The sequence below is a fragment of the Aplosporella prunicola genome (genome assembly GCF_010093885.1).
Source record: "Aplosporella prunicola CBS 121167 unplaced genomic scaffold K452scaffold_11, whole genome shotgun sequence".
NCBI lineage: Eukaryota > Fungi > Ascomycota > Dothideomycetes > Botryosphaeriales > Aplosporellaceae > Aplosporella > Aplosporella prunicola.
In genome coordinates this window covers 847,131-865,266 of record NW_022983539.1, presented here as the reverse complement: position 1 = coordinate 865,266, position 18,136 = coordinate 847,131, and the positions used below count along the sequence as shown (strand labels likewise).

General features: G+C 53.1%; 9 protein-coding genes across 9 annotated transcripts; 2 read left to right on the top strand and 7 right to left on the bottom strand.

Annotated features, from left to right (window-relative positions):
• Nucleotides 1–543: 543 nt before the first annotated feature.
• On the bottom strand, nt 544–1,785 carry K452DRAFT_270446 (uncharacterized protein). Its single transcript, XM_033538988.1, has 3 exons — nt 1,641–1,785; nt 1,377–1,563; nt 544–1,291 (listed from the first exon to the last, which is right to left on the bottom strand). The coding sequence occupies exons 1-3, from the start codon at nt 1,725–1,727 to the stop codon at nt 933–935; spliced, it is 633 nt and encodes a 210-aa protein (XP_033398349.1). The 5' UTR covers nt 1,728–1,785; the 3' UTR covers nt 544–932.
• A 297-nt stretch (nt 1,786–2,082) lies between these two features.
• On the top strand, nt 2,083–3,458 carry K452DRAFT_226908 (uncharacterized protein; the record flags this gene model as incomplete). The annotated part of the gene is made up of 2 exons (XM_033536861.1): nt 2,083–2,316; nt 2,631–3,458. The coding sequence occupies 2 exons, from the start codon at nt 2,083–2,085 to the stop codon at nt 3,456–3,458; spliced, it is 1,062 nt and encodes a 353-aa protein (XP_033398348.1).
• Nucleotides 3,130–5,012, bottom strand: K452DRAFT_318222 (uncharacterized protein). The gene is made up of 2 exons (XM_033544134.1): nt 4,307–5,012; nt 3,130–4,247 (listed from the first exon to the last, which is right to left on the bottom strand). The coding sequence occupies exons 1-2, from the start codon at nt 4,514–4,516 to the stop codon at nt 3,513–3,515; spliced, it is 945 nt and encodes a 314-aa protein (XP_033398347.1). The 5' UTR covers nt 4,517–5,012; the 3' UTR covers nt 3,130–3,512.
• K452DRAFT_21692 (uncharacterized protein) lies at nt 4,262–5,514 on the top strand. The gene has a single exon (XM_033536262.1). It carries the CDS (start codon nt 4,567–4,569, stop codon nt 5,359–5,361), a length of 795 nt encoding a protein of 264 aa, XP_033398346.1. The 5' UTR covers nt 4,262–4,566; the 3' UTR covers nt 5,362–5,514.
• Nucleotides 5,515–5,972: 458 nt separating this feature from the next.
• Nucleotides 5,973–6,365, bottom strand: K452DRAFT_308277 (uncharacterized protein; the record flags this gene model as incomplete). The annotated part of the gene is made up of 1 exon (XM_033543137.1): nt 5,973–6,365. The coding sequence occupies one exon, from the start codon at nt 6,363–6,365 to the stop codon at nt 5,973–5,975; it is 393 nt and encodes a 130-aa protein (XP_033398345.1).
• A 1,320-nt stretch (nt 6,366–7,685) lies between these two features.
• Nucleotides 7,686–8,868, bottom strand: K452DRAFT_358373 (uncharacterized protein). The gene is made up of 3 exons (XM_033546188.1): nt 8,767–8,868; nt 8,589–8,715; nt 7,686–8,516 (listed from the first exon to the last, which is right to left on the bottom strand). The coding sequence occupies exons 1-3, from the start codon at nt 8,841–8,843 to the stop codon at nt 7,980–7,982; spliced, it is 741 nt and encodes a 246-aa protein (XP_033398344.1). The 5' UTR covers nt 8,844–8,868; the 3' UTR covers nt 7,686–7,979.
• A 427-nt stretch (nt 8,869–9,295) lies between these two features.
• Nucleotides 9,296–10,143, bottom strand: K452DRAFT_318219 (uncharacterized protein; the record flags this gene model as incomplete). Its single annotated transcript, XM_033544132.1, has 3 exons — nt 9,296–9,808; nt 9,934–10,060; nt 10,115–10,143. The coding sequence occupies 3 exons, from the start codon at nt 10,141–10,143 to the stop codon at nt 9,296–9,298; spliced, it is 669 nt and encodes a 222-aa protein (XP_033398343.1).
• Nucleotides 10,144–11,562: 1,419 nt separating this feature from the next.
• Nucleotides 11,563–13,978, bottom strand: K452DRAFT_226407 (uncharacterized protein; the record flags this gene model as incomplete). Its single annotated transcript, XM_033536824.1, has 2 exons — nt 11,563–12,671; nt 12,727–13,978. 2 exons carry the CDS (start codon nt 13,976–13,978, stop codon nt 11,563–11,565), a joined length of 2,361 nt encoding a protein of 786 aa, XP_033398342.1.
• Nucleotides 13,979–14,817: 839 nt separating this feature from the next.
• Nucleotides 14,818–18,022, bottom strand: K452DRAFT_287045 (uncharacterized protein). Its single transcript, XM_033540409.1, has 8 exons — nt 17,876–18,022; nt 17,582–17,822; nt 17,459–17,513; nt 16,762–17,406; nt 16,460–16,706; nt 15,836–16,410; nt 15,383–15,785; nt 14,818–15,324 (listed from the first exon to the last, which is right to left on the bottom strand). Exons 1-8 carry the CDS (start codon nt 17,881–17,883, stop codon nt 15,015–15,017), a joined length of 2,484 nt encoding a protein of 827 aa, XP_033398341.1. The 5' UTR covers nt 17,884–18,022; the 3' UTR covers nt 14,818–15,014.
• Nucleotides 18,023–18,136: the final 114 nt, after the last annotated feature.

Here is an 18,136-nt window from a genome sequence, read left to right as displayed (position 1 = left end):
GGTCCGGCGGCTGGGATGAATTGGTTTTTTTTTTTTTTCTCTTTCTTCCGCTTTTTGCGCCCGAGTCTGAGAACCACCTGCTTCCTTCCATCACGACGGATGGACCGACGGACGTGCCTTGCCTTTTTCCCTCTGCGGCCGCAATGATGACGACGACGACGACGACGACGATCGTGGCTAGGGGTGAGGGGGTGCTGGACTCGGGGGTTTGGCCTTTGCCTCTGCTGTTGAGAGGGACGGCGACGCGCCTCGCTGCTTGATGGACGCAGCGAGCGGCGCTGTCTTCAACCTCTCACCAGCAGGCAGGCGGGCGCAGAGGATCATTCACCTCTCGACACCAGGACCCAATCCCCAACACACCTCTCCCTTACCGACACCTCTCCCTTACCGACACCTCTCCCCTACCAAATCGTAGGAAGCGGGACGTACACAGTAGATAGCAAGAACCGGCGCTTTCGAAGACTCGGCGACAGATGAACCTTCCACGGTCACGAGTTCAAAAAGAACGCCGAGAGCGAGCCTGCAGTCGCCCTGCCTCTTTGGGGGGTACTGTCTCACGTCGTGTTGCGGGGTCGGAGCGGCCCTGAGAGGGGCCGCGCTGACGACTTCGCGTCTATCTTGTGAGAGACATGCTTTGTTTATGATGTGATGTGATTTTGTACTGTGTATATGTTTATGTGTATGTTGACGTGTGTATATGTTTATGTTCTGCGCGTGTACTATGTAGTATGGCTGCAGACGTAGGGCGTGTAGCTGCTTGTAAAGCGTGGCCATTTGTTGTATGGTTCAGATGCTCGCGTTCGTCCAGATATGTCTATGTCTGCGGTAGAGGTTGAACGCAATTCGTGAAGCAGTTCCATTCATCGTATCATCATGATATTAACCGTTCCCTCCCCCTTCTCCAAGCACCAAAAGCGTGAAACCACGCATCCTCACAGCTCCTTCTTCTCCGCCTTCGCCGCACCAGGCGTCTCCCTCCCCTCCTTTTTATTCGGCGCCGCAGCGCCCCGCGCAAAAAGCAGCACCCACAGCGCGGCGACGGCTTCCGCGACGAGCCCGATGACGCTCGCGCACGCTATGTTCCAGACCTGGACGCTGACACTGCCGGTGGGCGCTTTGGGGAATGCGAGTAGCCATTCTACGTATCCGGGCACCCAGTGCTGCGGGATCCAGAACATGGCTACCCGCGCGTACCAGAATTGAAGACCGGTCCGCAGTCCCGTTGTTCCGAGCCAGCGGAGCGTGTTGAGGGTTTTGTCGAAGGAGGTTCGGGCGGTGCGGATCGAGGCGTCTGTGGGGTGGGGGCGTGGTTAATTATGGTGTTTAGAGAGTGGCTGGCTGAGGTTGCGCTGGGGTTTGTGCGGTCGTGTACGTACCACTCTTGTTGAAGTCAGCCAGCACTTTGTCGTGCGCCCGGCGTATCTTGGCCCATTTTGAGAACTCGTCTTGCGCGCTCACGCCGTTCATCTCTTGCTTTAGGCGCAGGACCTCGCGCTTTAAGCGGATCTGCTCGCGGGCGGCCTTGCTCGTGGGCGTGGGCAGCCTGTTGTAGAGGATCCATAACTGCGCGAAGGTTTCTCGGGTTAGCGTTTGCGATAACAGACAGTAAAGGCGAGAACAGCGCGATGGATGAGACGTACCAGCTCGTTGATGGTGGTTGCGCCGAGAGTGTTGACGAGGTGGACGAAGAGGTTCACAAGGAACACGAAGAGTAGCGGCGACACCATCGCGGCGTCGGGTGGTCGTTTGCGGTAAGCCGGGTCCGACGAGGCTGGAAGATTGTGTTGCACGTTGAAGGTGCTGGAGATGCTGCTGCCGTGGAGCTTTGGCTTGCGAGCTGTCTGTCTGCCGTGGTTCACCGCCTGGCCCTCTGATGTCAGGCCTCGGCGCCGCTAGACTCCTACCCGTGGCTTCATCACTCCTCACCTGGTTTTTTTCTCCAACGTCTTTTACTCTCAACCAGCGATTCTCTGTGTTCATTTCTCCGTTTGCTTTCTGAATACGGTCACTTTCCTACACTCCTAGGTGTTTGGACGTGTCTTTACCGTGTCAAACGGTGCGCATTTCCAAAATCAGAACACCATGGCACGCACGAAATACATTGTGACATACAATGCACTAAAATCATTCTTCCAGCGCCATGAGACCGAAGTGGCTGAAATAGAAGTACTGCCACCTGCTTTGTCAACCGACGGCATGTTGGAGGATGGCTTGTGCCTTGGCATTCCAAAACAGGACCTCGTAGTTGCATTTCTGCATGCGCAGACGTTGTTTTTCAGCCGGAATACTGAAGCTGAAGTTTGCTACCCTGTAAGTGTGATCTTTCAGCGTAGTTCCACTTTTTCTCTTTGCTTTTCCAGAATCGATAGTCAGGCGTAATGCCTGCATGTCAGTGGTGTGGCATGATATTGCTTTTGACCAACCCGGTTTTTTCTCCGGCTACACAGAGGTGGATCCATCTCAGCCTTCCTTAGGGTGACCTGGTTTATGGCGTCGTCTCCATTCAATCGGGTTTCAATTTGCAGACATGCATGATTCCACTGCACTCAGAATCTTCCATACTCTAGGCAAATCACTAGTTTTATAATGGCAATATTCCCTTCGTACCCCACTAATGCTCAAACCAGGAGTTCCTCGACGCAACGAAAATCATACTACTCTCCGATCCGGAGCATTTGACAGCTGCCAATTATCGGAAGCGTCACCTGCTCCAACTGAGGGACCAGTCCGCAAACGATACGGCAATAGAAATGCAACGAGCCTTGCTAGCTGAATTGTGTTTCCTGGACAGCATTGTCACTTCTCCTTTACATCGGCAATCCAAATCTCCGACTTTGTGGCACCATCGTTGCTGGTTGCTCCGAACGTTCTATCCCATGATGTTACGCAGTAGAAATTTGGATCATCAAGAGAATACTCAAAGCTTTGTCATGGCAGAGCTCGCTGTCATTTCCAAGTCTGGGGAGCGACACCCGAAAAACTACTACGCCTGGCAATATGGTCGGCGTTTGTTTGAGGCGGCAGATATATACAACAGTTTGTCTGCCAAATCAGACTTTCAAGAATTGCTACGAGTGAGCATAAAGACCGTCCACGGCTGGTGCTTGCGTAATCCAAGTGATATATCAGGCTGGTCTTATATTCTCTATCTCCTACGACGCCTAGAGCCAGGCCAAGATGTTACTGAAGTGATTGTTGACAAAACACTTCAACTAGCTTATGATTTCCGTTGGCATCACGAATCGCTCTGGGTTTTCCTACGAACTGCAATTGCGGAAGGTTGTCTACTTTCTGAGGAGAAAAGAAAAATCTATTTGCAAAGATTGGAGAAAGACTTTACACAAGACACAACCATTACGCCGAAAGATCCTACCAGTCAACCCGAAACCGTAACACCACAAACTCCCGTCATTGCCTTGGAATGGATCCGATCAAACATGTCGACATTGGCCACTTAATCATCGTAAATCGTACCTCCGATTGTCGGACTTTGCGAGGAAATCCGTCCTTCGTTACGCCTTCTTGCGCCCAAATCGACGGATAACTGCCCAGACGCGGCCGAGCATGCGCCTACAGAGGAGTCCGAGAGCCAGGAGCCAAGCTGCGATGGCTGAGATGATATCGCGAACAGAGCGCTTTTCCGCTTTGCGGGTTGCTTGTACGGGTAGCGGTAGAGCATCTCTGTCAGATGATGGAACAGATTCGTAGTAGGAGATGACTCCTGAAAATCCGAGAGGTTGGCGAGGTTGTAATCCAGAAACGGGCCCGTAGATGTCATCTTCTGGTATCTCAACCACAACAGAGCTTTCGGGGTCTGAGTGGCTTCCTTCTGTGCTGCTGTCATCGGAAAAGTCCGCCAGACTGGGAGAAACTCCTCCAATTCCAGAGTCAGGGCGAGGTGGCTGCACTTCCGGCATTGCGGCCAGGGATCTGCACCGATTGTGCATTTTTCTGACAGACTTGCTGTCAAGACGTAGAGGAACCTGAGGAAGATTGTATCTTGTCTCATAACGATCAAAGATATGCCAGTCGGCTTCATATTCCTCGTTTGCGTTGATGTAAGAGTCTCGGACCATTTTCAAATCGTTTGAAATACGTATGCGCGGACATCCCAGAATGTTTGGATCCCTGAGATTTTCCGGGTGGTACCTGGCTGGCTCGATGGGAAGATACGTATGCTGGTGTCTCCAATCATCAAATCCATCACTGAATCTTTCTTCGAGTGTTTGATTGCCGAAAGATGTGATCTGGCAGGATCAGTGACTCAGTCCGGGTAAGATTGGATAGGGACCCAAGTATCACTTACCACATGGAAGTGGACAAGGCCACTTATCTCACTGCCTGTTGGTATGGAGCATATCACAACCGGATGGCCGTATGCTCGCGCATCGATGGGAGCGCCACTGGGCACTCTCAGGATGCTGTGGCTAACCGGCAAGTGCCTTCGACTTGGCAGCCACAAGATCCTCCCCGGATAGACCTCCGACCTGTCGAGCGAAGTCGAAAGAACAGCCATTTTGAACTCTGTACAAAGAAAGACGCAGCCAAACAGATGAAAATTGTCGAATGCGTACCACAAGCAAAGCCTACGTACCGCCTCCCATCCCACGTCTTATATCCCACCTACCGTCCCCTCTACGCGCACCCGACTCAGCCACACATACCTACATCATGCACCCCAGAAATTGCTACCCAGCGGCGCGCATGACGTTCTCATCAAGGAAACCGTCCCCCTCCCCTGCGACCAGCACAATAAACAGTGGCGCTGCGCCCTCGCCCATCCCCCTCTTCAACCTCCCTCAGCTGACCCCTCCCGGGCCCCAGACCCGCTTCCCCCCTCCTTCCAGCCCGTTTAGCGCCGAAGGAATCGCGCATCGAAGCGCGCACGACACAGCCCTGGACCCTACCGCTACGCGACCCGGAGAGCCGGGCGTGGGAGCTGGCACTGCCCCAAACTGGATGTTCTGCTGCCTGCAGAGCGCAGGATCAGGAATCGGGGTGACCGGTCGCGCGCTTTTCGGCGCTTGGGCAGCCACTTATCATGCTGCTGTGGTGTGCTGTGTGGATGGTGGAGTGGGGGTGCGGTGCGGCGCAGGCGGCGTGCGGCGCGGGCCGGCGCGTAGCGATACTGCCTTGCACCGCCACCGCTTGCGCGCTTGCCGGTTTTTGGACTTGTTCCTGCGCGCCTATACTACAGTGGCGCTATTCTTGCCGGTTTGGTGCGTGGGAGGCTGGGAGTGTGTTGCGGTGGTGGCTTGTGAGGTGTTGGCGGTGTGCTGCTGGTGTTTTAACCTTTTGCTCCTATATAGGGTTTGGAGTTTATTGGAGGGCATATATATTGACGGAGATTTTGTCCTTTAGGGATATGCGGGTATAAATATCTTTCTCTTTGCGCCTCTGGGTAGTTGCTGCTATGTACACTCTGGCGGAGCGACCTCACTACTCGACGCATTCGGCTGCTGGTACGAGGGTCTGGAATCTGGAATAGACGGCTGATTTACGAAACGGGGGTTCGCTTTAAAAACATCATAGAAAATCCATACTGTGGGTTTGGAAACCGGGGCAAGCTGATGGTTCGGGACAGCTCTTCTCCGAGAAGGCGAACGCCATTGAAGTCGCCAATGTCAAGGCGTCCAAGAGGCAGCAGGAGCTGTCCGACGAGCTTGCTAGTCTGCGCTCTGAGCTTGACTTGTCGAAAGCTCACAACAAGTTGCTCGAGAAGGAAATGAAGACACTGAAGGAAACTGTGACCGCGTTGTCGGTTCGTATGCCTGCGGATTCTCGGCCTGCGGATTCTCACATGCAGACCTAAGTAGCTTCACGTATGCGTCCTACTCTAGGTAGAGAAGAAATGCATAACTCGGGACCAGATCGGATGATGCGGGTTAATCTTTTTTGGTAGTGATGTAAATCAGCGGGAGCAGGAAGTGACGCGAACTAAAATGTTGAATGGTGACGCTGTGTCATCATAATCATGGATGGTAAAAGCCACGACAGACTAGACGGATGCTGCATACATCTTCGATTTCATTCTTGTCAAGCGAAACGTCCGTATGCGATCTGTAGTTGGTGATGGCCCTGAATAGCTCGAACAAGATATCCTCGGGGATAGCATCCATGACGGGTGAGAGGTAGAATAGAGGAGAAGTAACGAGCTTATTCATGCAAAGAGCTGATTGCAGAGTGAGTATGTCCCCACAGCCTGGCTTAGTGGCGAGACCGCCACGCATAGACGAGAATCCGCCGCGGTTGTTTCTAGAATCCGCCGCGGTTGTTTCTAGAACCGCGACCGCGAAGGCTCCCACGGTTGTTGATTGGAGATGGAGAGAGAAAGTAAGGCGAGGGAATCGACCTTCGTCAGCCATCAGGTGCTGCATTCCATCGTGTAGGATTCGTCTGATCTGCTAAATGTGGTATGATGAGGAACTGTCATTTGAGCACATTGGAAAGCTCCGCCCAAGATGAGCATCTCCTATCTACATAAAGAGCTAACGCGTATTTTGATTGTTCGCTTGCATTGTTATCTACGTACAGTGCAAATCTGAGAAATATAGAGCCATATTATCACATACTTGGAGTCCTACTAATGAATCCTATTATACCTCTCCGTTCTACAAGAGGGTAGTATCACTAGCCTCTCCAGTATCGATACAAAGAGCTTTCAATGGGCCAGACATAAATACCGAACTATAAGCTCTGGATCCAACCATATTAAGAACAAGAGACAAGTCTGTATGTGTTTCTTAGAGTATTTAAGTTAACGTAAAACTAGACGCTCTTACTCTCTCCTTTAGTATCGGTTTCAACCTTCGCCAAATCCGAAATACTATACGAGTACTACAAGAACCCATATGGTTTACTCGCTACTAAATAATCTTGTTTTAAACCAGTCGCAAGATAGCAAGAAAAGCTAAATTCTCGACTTATCCGAATAATGTTAACAACTCCCGTCAATGCTTACTATCATTATAGGAAATCGATAATAAGACGTATCTACGCATAACGATGCCCATCATCGCCTACCCCGCCCATGTTGGCGCCGCGCCGCTCTAGCTATATGACCTCTATTACCGGAAAGCATAGCGGCCCAATATACGGACATGTTAGCAGCTTGCGCGGTCTTAATATCGTCTAGGTAGAACTCCTGCACGTACTTACCTAGGATGTTTTTTTTATAATTGTCTGCGCCGTATAGTAAGTATTACTTAGTATGACTTCTAGAATGCATCGCCCTAGAAAGCCTTAGAGAGGCAGTATAACGCGGACGTAGTTCTTATTGTTTTTATATCCGGAATCCTATAACTAAAGACAAGAATACCGCTACTAGGAAGTTCCATACCAGCATACCGAACGAATGGCAGTATCAAACGGAGAACCAAACAAGTACAAAAAAGGCAAATAACGCTTCACCATCCCCCCGTTACACTATCCAAGCACATCATCCACCTTTTATATATATTTTATATTTATATTTTTTTTAAATACTACTTACAATTCTTGTCGTCTTGAAGTTTGCTTGTTTCAAGAGTCCTAAAAAATAATGTAATCGGGCAGTGGAATTCTACGACAGGTCCCGATAGAACATTTTAAGTGACTTAAAAGGCTTCAGACGATCAGATATTCTTAACCAAAGATCTATATAGCTTGACCCTGAAATTGAACTGCAGCCAGACAAGCCATTGTTTAGACCGGTCTAGCACCGACTTTCTGCTCATCGGAAGACAGTGTTGCTAACTTGAGCCAGGAAGAAAGACGAAATCAAGCAAAAGACTGACTAGCAGTGGAAGTAAGAAATTGATTACAGAAACTAATTGTACTTGAAAGGAAAAGAATCGTAATTTCCACCGCAGTACAGAGTTGTTTCAAGTAAAGCATATCGGCAAAGCTCGATAAGCATGTCCAGAAGACCAGTGAAGACCCAAAGCTCATGCTAGCTTGGTTGACGTGGAGTTCATTCTCATCCCGTACTTGCCCGCTCATCATTCTTCTTCATTGTCAGAATCTTCGCTCAAATCAGGATTCCAATCGCAATCGGAGTCGGAGTCGACGCCAGGTTCGGGCTCCTCTATGCCACGCGCCATCTGTCGCATCATGTCTACACCAAAGTCGCCGCCGTCCTTAAGGAATTCTTCGAAAACGCCATGTTCGAGGAGCTTGTTGAAGCTCTTCAACGCAAGCTTCAAGATGAAGGGACGCAGTGGATCGGAAGCCGGAAGATCGGTGTAGATCAGAGAGATAATTTCAGTAAATTTTGTGGCATCTCCTTCGTTGGTAACGTGATACTCGTCGGCATAAGTAGTAAGCATCTCGAGAGCCAAGGCCTTTAATCTGTCAAGACCGTACTTCTCAGCAGTGATATAAATCCGTATATCTTGAAGAAGGCGGATTAGGTACTCCTTGGCGGTTTCATTGTCGTGCTTCGTGTAGTTGTATTCGCCCCAGTAGCACCATTGCAGCATTGCATCCACGGCATCAGGGTGGTCATAGTCAAGGTTGATAACGTTGGTAGTTTCTTCCTAGAAGCATGTCAGTCTAAATTTATCCTCGAGGTGCAGAGCTAGTTTTTAAAATTGGTAAGAACAACGTACCTGGAAGCCTCCGCTGCAAGCATTATCGAAAAACTTGCATTGCGAGCATATTACCACCTTGTGGGCATTCCACGTCTTCTCACCACAGCGTATAGTTACGTCAGAGTATTTCCCTGAGCGGAGATACCTAAAATTCGTTAGTGTTAACTGTCCGGCAAGTCAGGCAGGACAAACTCACGCCAGGAGAGGCTTCGGGAGCGGTACGAGAGGATTAATCAACGCCACCGGCGGTGTCTTCTCCACTGGTGCCGCCATGGCTCGCTAGAGAGACGTGTTGTTGATGAGGGAGAAGGTGAGGTTTAGAACGTGGAGGAAGCGTGGCATATAACTATAAGGGCAGAAGTGTCCGTTTGACCGTTCCACGGTTTTCAAACGCCCCGTTCCCGGCCCGTCCCGACACCTAATTTTACTCCAACTTATGTTAAAGATCAATAAACAAGAAAACACAACGGAAAGAACATCGATTGCGAAAGCGAAATGTTTCAAACCTTCCGAACCCCCGGTGATATTGTTGCACACAGTTACCTAACCTCAAGTACTTTGTTGTCGATCTCATGTCACATGCTGGCGGTTGGTTTAGTCAGTTTTGACAGTAGATTCCGGTGTGTGGTTACACACAAACAAGCTACCCATGACAACACTAACTCGATTCTGCACCGTTGCCGGGCCCCGTCTACCAAACATAGCTTAGGTAAATTTATCTACTCTTAGGCCCTAGGCCGGCGGTCCCCGCTGCTTATGGTGGATCTATGCTCTACCTGACCGCTTTGCACCGATAGCCGCAACATATCGACAGCGAATTCACTACCGTCCCTAAGAAACTCTTCAAACTGAGCATACCGAAAGAGGGTCTTAACACGGTCAACAGCGATCTCGACGATAAAGGGGCGCAGATGATCCGTATCAGGGAGGTCTTCATAGGCCATTGAAACCGTCTCCATGAACTTAACAGTGTCTTCTTCGGAGTCAATAGTAAGGTCCGAATGGGCCTCTTGAATGTAGTCCCAGGCCAGCTCCTTTAGCTTGTCGATGGCGTACTTCTCGGCGAGTATGTAGACCTGGACGTTAGAGAGTTTGTACAGGTTTTCGTTTGCGGTTGCGACGTCGTTTTCGTCCCCAGGGTAGGTGTAGGTGTAGTCTCCGGAATAAAACCACTCCAGCATTCCGGTAACGGCTATAGGACGATCATGATTGAGAGTAATAGTACTAGTTTCCGCTTCCTAAATACACGTTAGTGTAGAGGTTTCCGTACAGTATATAGTAGTAAGTGGCAAGGAAAGCATGAATTTTCCAAGCTGCAACACAAAAGCTCGGCTTAAGGAAACCCCACCGCCGTAAGGCTTACCAAGAAGCCGTTGCTACAAGCATTGTCGAAGAACTTGCAATGCGTGCATAGGACTACTTTGTGAACTTTCCATGCATACTCGCCACAGCGAATAGTCAGATCAGAGAATTTTCCTGAGGTGAGAGCCCTGTACAATGTAAGTAACAGCTATTCGCCACATCCACAGCATAGGTAAACTCACGGCAGCAGACTTAATCCCGTCGGAGCCATTCTGAAGCAGCGGTAGCTTTGGTATATTTGGTATCTTCACTATGCTCTGCTATTGGATTCAGAGCGTTGGGGTGCGTGTTGGGGTGAGGGCGAAGAAGGAGCGACCGGAGCTCCGAGGTGCGTACGTTGTGGTGAGGAACAAGAAGGGAGCCCGGAACTTGGAGGGTGTACTTATAGGTAGGCACACGTCAGGGCTAAGCGAGGGTGAGTGAAAGCTTGTGGCAGACTAGGGCTTATTTGTTAGCCAGGCGTGACTGACAAGAGTGAAAGAACAATTGACTGACCCTCGCGCGCTTAACACGCCCCATGATTCCCTACAACCCAACCTACCCGTGACCAACCGAGCACCCATGACGAAGAACGTCGTTTGCAGAGGCATCATGTACCAAATATCATAGCAAGATGACAGCGACAACAGCGACAACGACGTCGGCGCCAACGGCAGCAAGACAAGAAACCCCAGGCCCGTAACCGCAACGACAGCACCGTCGTCATCACCAGCAACAGCCTGAAAACCATAGACAGTACAGTGACGCATACACCAACGGAGAGAATTAATTGCAGACTCACTAAGTGCGTATCGATCACTCCTCCCGCAGCGCCTACAACAGCAACCTCTCTAGACCGCACATCACCACACACCACACAACAAACCACAAGCCCCGACACTAAACACAAAAAGCCATATCATTCCATCGTACGTACGTAGTAGGGGGTATGCGAAACACTCTGACTTAAGACGCCGACGCAGCCTCCCACACCCATCACACCCACAACTACAACCACCTAACCTCACCCCAGCCGACCACCACGCCGACGCCACCGCAAACACAACAAACAGCCAGCCAGCCCATCCCAGCAAAACAAGCGCAGAAGGGCAGGTGTGCGCGCGCGCGCCCATCGCCCGTCGAGCAGCAAGAAGTAAGAAAAAAAGAACGAAGAATGATGATGATGATGATGACGAGCGGAAAGAAGAGAGAAAAGAAGAGAGAGAACAATGAAAAGAAGAAAAGAAGAGGAAGAGGAGGAAGAAGAAGAAGAAGCAGAAAGAATGGAGAGGGAATATAAAACGAAAAACGCAACGCAAGAACGAGTAAGGCAAGACAAGATAAGGTAAGAACAAAACACCACCGCCGCCACCCCAATCATCCATCCATCCATCCATCATGCGCAAGCATCAAAAAAAAGAAAAAGAAGAAGAATCCGTCAAGAAAGTGTATCAGCCACCAGCAAGCAGTCGAAGCAAGCAAGCAAAGCGCGCCCAGATCTACCACCTATCATCGCCTCCCCCTGGCTACATGATTTAAAATTTTCCTCATCTCTCACTTTAACCCCAGCAGTAGTAGCGTAGCACGCAGCAACCAGTAAACCCACCACCACTCACTCAGATACTAACTTACGAAACTCCACCCCATCCCGTCACCTCGATTCGACCCCCTGCCCCGAATCGCTCGCCCACCCCATGCCCCCATCCCCATCCCACACCCCGTCGCCCGTACTGCTCGCATCAAAGCTGCTGCGCGCACTGTACGCATCGTCGTCGACCATGTCGCCCAGATCCTCGGCCCCCGCGCCGTTCGGGCCGGGGCCCAGCGCGTCCCACTGTAGTCCCGCAAGCGCGGGGTACTGTTGCAGCAGCGCGGCGGGGATATACGAGTGCGGCGCAAACGCCGGGTGCTGTTGGTGCGGCGGCGGCGCCGAGAATGGGTCGAAGGGCTGTTGTTGCTGCTGATGATGCTGGAAGGGCATGCCCAGGCCGCCAGGGTGGCCCATGCCGCCGGGCGCGCCGAGCATGCTTGTCTGCGGCGCGGGCTGGCCCGGCACTGCTTGTGCCTGGCTCGCGGCGCCCAGGTCCCAGCCCTTTTCTGCTGCTTCTTCTTCCAGCAGTGGTCGGATGCACACGCGGCCCGCTTCGCTGCGGAAATGGCGGCCTAGCGCGTCGGCGCGTGCGAAACGCCGCCCGCAGCCCCACCCGTTGCCGTCTTTCAGCACGCCGCGGCAGACAAACTTCTTCTCACCGCTGTGGAGGCCCTCGTGCCGCTTGCGGTCATGCTGTCGCGCAAAGGCTTTGCCGCATACGCTGCATACGAACGGGCGCTCATCGGTGTGCGTGCGAAGATGGGATCGCAGGTTGTAGGCGCGCGTAAAGCGCTTAGGACATAGAGAGCACTGGAATGTCGCAGGATGCTTTTGTGTCCGCTTGCTACCACCACCACCACCACCACCACCACCACCATTGCTCGCGACGCTTTCCGCACCGGGGCTACCGCCCTGAGGTGAAGCACCGGGAGAGGGTCTGTTCGGATCTGCAAGTCCGAGCATGTAATCTCGTTGTGGGTTGATGCTGGAGGTCGAGGAGCGGCGCGAGGACCTAGAGCCGGGCGAGGGCGATCGCGATGGAGACAGCTTTGCGGCGTTGGGATGGAGAGAGCCCGCGGGCTCCGAGTTCCCGCTGGCGGGGGTCGATGCGCGCGTGCTGGCTCCGCTGAAGGGATCGGACTTTGCGCGCATGCGATTACGGCTGCGACCTGTACTACAATCAGCTCGGGGACTCGCATGCATATTGCGATGGCCACGACTTACTCCTATCGGGCGGGCTCAACGCGTTAGACGCATCGCCCTCCGGTTTCGGGGGCTCAAAACTCTGCTGCCGCGATGGCGGCGCAAAATCAATGTTGATCTCTGGCGGCGACATCTGGTCCGATGCGCCGTATTCGAAGTTATCATTATGGGAGAGTGCCGGGAAAGGTTCCTGCCCACCACCGGGGAACATGTCCAGGCCTGAATTGCTGTTGTTCTGGTTGCTCAGCACGGGAGTCAAGCCATAGTTGTTCGCAGCGGTGAACGGCGGCAGAGCAGATTGCTGGGGCATGAGACGCGGGGAAATGTGCGGACTATGTCCTGGAGTCAAAGATTGGTTCGCATTGTCTGAAAGCGAAAACTGGGTAAAATTCATCCCGACTTCCTGAAACATGGCGGGATCCTGCTGCGCGCCCAGCAATGGCGACGGGTTATCGTCAAAAGGCTCGTTGTTGCCCAAGTACGGAGACGGGTGATTAGACGAGACGTCGGAATACGTGTCTGAAGGTGCACGCCGATGACCCCTAAAGGGCACGCCATTCCAATCCACCTGCGGTTGTGTAAAGGCCGTCGAGGGGTCTAGCGACGTCTGCCTAGAGTGTCTCCCCGAACCGAACCCACCCTGGTTGAGGTTTGGCGACGCGTGCGGGCTGGTGCTCGAATGCCGCGGCATGTCGGGCTGGAGGAGATGGGGCGGGGTAGGGGAATGCGCGGTAGCAGACATGAGGTTGGTGGGGTCAATCGCCTGGCCCTGGGTCGTTGGCGCGTCGAGAAGCTGCGGATCTAGCGAGAACGAGGGATCGCTAAACTGTCCCTGCGAGTTGTCGCCACCCGGGAAGAATTGGGTATCGAACCCCCCGTTGTTTCCGGCAGCGTTGCCCTGAGCGAAGGGGTCGGGGAAGAGGTTGTTGTTACTTTGGGCACCAAATTGAGGGCTGGCGTGGGCGGAGAGGTTGCCCTGGGATTGGAGGAAATTGTGGTTTTGTATATGAGGCGGCTGCTGGTATTGGGCCTGGGTGGGCGAGAGGAAGCCGGAGTTGGAGAGGTCGAAGGAGTTTCTGTTGGAGGCAGACGTAAGCTGGCCAGCGGTGAAGGCGTTGCCGAAGGCAGCACTCTGGTCGGGCGTCAGCGAGTTGGCGTCCAGACCAAGACCGGAAATGTCGTGAAAGCTCCCATGCTGCGACGGCGAGGGCGAATGGCTTATATGGCGGTGGTGGCCGGCCGAGGGCGAGCGGGAGCGCTGAATGTGGTCCATGACTATGATGTATGTTGCTTTTCCTGGACGGCGGGACGCGCTCTGACCATGAGCGATGGATGCGGAGGCAGCTTGACGGGCACAAGCTTATGCGCGATGAAGCAGAGCAAAGTCGAGCCGACGCGCGCAGGTTCTGGTTGGGGAGAAAGTCGTGTGTGCTTGCGACTCAGCCTGGGGGCGCAGCAGCTGAAGGGTCGCGCGCGGATGGTCAGTGACGCGACGGAGCTAGCCGCTAGGGCTCTGGGCGGTGACGAGGCCAGGCAGCCAAATATAGGTGCAGCAACGGGGTGCAGGTGGTGCAGCGGTTGACACGGATGAGGGGAGTACGAGTACTGTATGTATGGTTGGGGGCCAGCCAGCAAGTATATGTACCAAAATACGCGTAGCTATTGCTCGAAGGATGTTAATTTGGCCGAGAACAGGCGTCCCCACCGGTTATTGTTTCTCAGGGCGGGCACGGCGGGCGCGGGACGGGCACGATGGCTGGCGGGCGGGCGACGGGCGTGATGTTGCGAAGAATCAACCCGCAGTGCGGAGTGGAGTGGCTAGTGGCGCGCCATGAGTCGTGTCGCTGCCTGACACCTCACTCGCCCATTATTCGTCCATTCCCGCCCTGTCCAAAACAGCACTGCCCCCCCTTCGCCAGGCTCCCTCCAAGGCTGACTATAAACAGATGCGCCGTTCCTGTTTCCATGGACTATTCTTAGAACCTCCTACAGCCAGGCTTGTCGTCATTCTTTGCCCATTTCTTGTCCCTTTGTTCCCTTGTTTCAGCCTTGCTCATGCCAGCACATTACCGTAGGAGAACCTTAAAAAACGTGACCTTGCCAGAGCACGTGCCCTTTTGATTTACCTATCTAAGGTTAACCGGCAAATCTACCACGGTACTACGTAGCTACGCAGACACGACGCGCGCGCCTCTAGTTAATCCCAGGACCGGCAATTGATTATCATGCCCCATTCAACGTATATATCTATAACTTAACTGCTGCTGCGCCACTCCGCCCGCGCCCCAGCCACTCGTCCGACATGATCTTCACGCAAACTTCATTCCCTTTGACGGATCCCACCGCGCGTCCTGCACCGCGCCCTTGGCGCTACCCTGGGGTGCCGCACCCGCTGGCCCTGGCCCTCCACTGCCGAACCGAATAGGCATGTCGGGCGTCCACATGCCATTCGTGGGACCCGCTGCCGGCGTTGCCCTCGTCGGCATTGGCGCGGGAATCGCTGCTTGCCCCGCGTGTGCCGGAGCAGGGTACGGCCGGTTCTCCTGGTCTGCTTGCTTCTGCTGTTGGAGCGCGTTGGCTTGCTGCAGGTGCAGCGAGGACATTGCGTCCGAGAGATCGCTGCGCGTGGGCCCCTGTCAGCACGTGCCCCCTCGAGTACCGGCATTTCTTTACTTACCTCTCGAATTGTGTGGCTTCAGCCCTCCGCTGGTAGCAAAAATTGCGGCAGTCGTCTCTGAATCTTCCCGTGATCTTGGCAAGGTCGTTGTAGAACTTGCGGCCGACGTCCAGATTCGATATGATTTCCTTGTACTTGAAGTACGCGTTTTCGAGCTGCTGCAGGGCTTGCTCGCGCTGTCTCGTCGAAGAATCCCCGCGGCGGGCGGCAACGAATGCGGCATTGGCGTCCTGCAGGCGTTGGAAAACTGACTCTTGCTCCTGCTCGTCTTCCGTTACCATGTCATTGTCGACGTCATACTTGTGCAGGCGTTGCTCGAAAAGGTCCTCAAACTGCACAGCCTCAATGCTCTGCATGGGGTACTCCCTCTCGAGCCGAGCCGTTTCTTGCAGTAAATCGGGGTCTGCTTACTATTAGCCCGAGACTCTCGGAAATAAGGCGTTTCAAACTTACTGATATCGTCCTGCTTCGCTTTGGCTTTGAGAGTCTCGATCTTGCGCTTCCGTCTGGTCTCAAGCCTGCTGACCTCGTTCAGACACCCCCTGAGTTTTGTGGCCTCCCGTTCCACAGCTGCAGTCATGACGACCCGCCTACTGCTGGGAACAAACTGTTCAAGGTCGTGATCTGTGCCAGATAGGAGCCGAATATGGCTTTCCGTGTCCTTGAGTTTTCCTTGAACAATGTTGTCACTGTTGGCTGCGGACTTGAGATATCCGTCTATCTCGCTGACCTGCGCATACAGCTTCGCCGCGGCGTCGGCCGAGGCCGGCCTGATCCATCGGTCTGTACCGTATTTCCTTCTGGCTCGCTCATCTTCGGCAGTTTCAGAGCGAAGCAGATCGACACCTTCCTGATAAACGGCCCGATCGTTTTCTTTGAGTTTCTCGGTTTCATCAATAGAGCGGAATAATCTATTGATGCCGTCCTGTTGACGTATTTCTTCGGCGTGTGACACAAGTCCAGGGGGCAGACCAAGGGGCTTTTCCAGAGCCTGTAACGAACCGGGGAGGTTCAGACTCTTAAGAACTCTGTTTATTAGGTTAGTATATCAATATGAGCGGCGAACGAGAAACATACTCGTGTATCCTAGCAGTAAGACCCTCAAATTCGTCAATCGTCTTATTGACAACGCGATCCCTTCTATCGGCGTAGATGCTTGCTGCAACATGAACAGAGTATGGTACTAATTTCGAGAACAAGGGGCGACCAAGCTCAGTGTTATCACCAAGCACGGAGAGCGGATCGGAGACCTCTTTCGGAACCTTGGAGGAAACCATAGTGGCGCGGTCAAGCACCTTGAGCTCAGGTTTCGGAGGAACGGGCACTATATGGATACTTCGATCAGCACATGTTGAGAGCAAGAAGCTCATTCGACGTACAAAGATATATCATATCATTGTCTTTCTCTGCACGTTTCAAGTCCTCAGTTACCCTGTTCTTGAGGCCGTTAAGGTCTGCCTGCACTGCCTTGTTGACATAGCGAGACTCCTTGAGCGCCTCATTTACGCAGTTCAGGCTGTCTTTTAGCCTAGCAACTTCTTCACCGTACTTGCGCTTCTCGAGACAGTCGCAAGCAGCCCTGTACTGCGCGGCGCCTGCAAAATGGTGGTGTTTGGCGTTCATGTGGTGTATCCATTCGCTGCTGATAGCGTCGGACTTGATACCCCAGTCTCCCGCGTCGGCGTAGAGGTCTGATACCTTAGCCGCAAGTTTGGATATCGAGGCGTCCTTCAGCCCGTCCTTTACGGCTTTTTGCCAGAAACACTCCTGCGCCTGTGCCAACATAAGTTGTTCCAAGCTCTCCAAGGTCATCGTATCCATATCCTCGGGCGGATTCGTGCGCAGGTCGGGGATGATGTTTGTCTTCAGGTAGGACAGCACGCCCGCTGCTTGGCAGAACTGGTTGGAAGCCAATTTCAGGCCCTCAGTGGTTGTTCTGTTCGCGGAGATGGCCAGCTGAGAAAACATGGCCGCGAGGTTGAATAAGATATTAGCGATTTCAAAGCGGATGTTGTTTTCTGAAACTAAGCGGAGGTCAGTAGTCTCTTCCAAGATCGGCAAGGACATAAAACCAACCTGGGCGCTGCGTGTTGTACCCCAACGCGGGGTACCAGGAGAAATCTACGCCAATCTAGGGAGTATAACGGCGTCAGAAAAGAGTATCCAGGCCAAAGTTCCACGCCGTATCTTATGACCTACGTCTACAGGGAATTTTCCGCCTATCCAGACCAGCTGAGCCCCATATGCTTCCAACTTCCGGATACCGCTCGCGTGCGGCTCGATGGAGTGAACGGCGCTCGCGCGGAGGATATCGATGGCCTCCAGATCGGAGGTGAACATGTCCGGGTGCTGATCATATTTGGTAGAGATGTACTGCTTGATCGCATTCGAGAGAGATACGGTATGCGTGCGACGGAAAGGCAGGAAAAGGATATTGCTGCTACGTAGGCCACGATTAGCGGGGTTGACGAGCGGTACAGGGCAAAGGCTTACGAAGACATGGCCACTGCTTCTTCTGCCCCGAGTTCAAGGGCGTATCTGGAGGTTGGGTGGTGCAGGTGGGCGCCGAAAGGCCGCGGGGCATTGGGCACACAAAATCGGTGACGTTTGCGCGCTCCGGGTCAAGCCGCAGTGCAAAGCCACTAGACGATCAAGCTTCGAGCGCGGGGTCCTGTCAATCACGCCGGCGGCTGTATTATTTCCGGGGCAGACTGGCGTGCCACGGAAGTGGAACGCGACTTGAGGTCGTTTCAG

Bases quoted from the DNA above. Each gene is read 5' to 3' on its own strand.
- K452DRAFT_318222 (XM_033544134.1), bottom strand. From the start codon at position 4,516: ATGGCTGTTCTTTCGACTTCGCTCGACAGGTCGGAGGTCTATCCGGGG. The intron at 4,248-4,306 runs GTAAGTGATACT...TGATCCTGCCAG, and splicing joins GCCTTGTCCACTTCCATGTG to ATCACATCTTTCGGCAATCA.
- K452DRAFT_358373 (XM_033546188.1), bottom strand. From the start codon at position 8,843: ATGGCGGCACCAGTGGAGAAGACACCGCCGGTGGCGTTGATTAATCCT. The intron at 8,716-8,766 runs GTGAGTTTGTCC...AACGAATTTTAG, and splicing joins CTCCCGAAGCCTCTCCTGGC to GTATCTCCGCTCAGGGAAAT. The intron at 8,517-8,588 runs GTACGTTGTTCT...ACATGCTTCTAG, and splicing joins CTTGCAGCGGAGGCTTCCAG to GAAGAAACTACCAACGTTAT.
- K452DRAFT_287045 (XM_033540409.1), bottom strand. The intron at 17,514-17,581 runs GTAGGTCATAAG...TATACTCCCTAG, and splicing joins GCGGAAAATTCCCTGTAGAC to ATTGGCGTAGATTTCTCCTG. The intron at 15,325-15,382 runs GTAAGTAAAGAA...GCCCACGCGCAG, and splicing joins GAAGCCACACAATTCGAGAG to CGATCTCTCGGACGCAATGT.
- K452DRAFT_21692 (XM_033536262.1), top strand. From the start codon at position 4,567: ATGCGTACCACAAGCAAAGCCTACGTACCGCCTCCCATCCCACGTCTT.
- K452DRAFT_270446 (XM_033538988.1), bottom strand. From the start codon at position 1,727: ATGGTGTCGCCGCTACTCTTCGTGTTCCTTGTGAACCTCTTCGTCCAC. The intron at 1,564-1,640 runs GTACGTCTCATC...ACCTTCGCGCAG, and splicing joins CAACCACCATCAACGAGCTG to TTATGGATCCTCTACAACAG. The intron at 1,292-1,376 runs GTACGTACACGA...CCCACCCCACAG, and splicing joins GGCTGACTTCAACAAGAGTG to ACGCCTCGATCCGCACCGCC.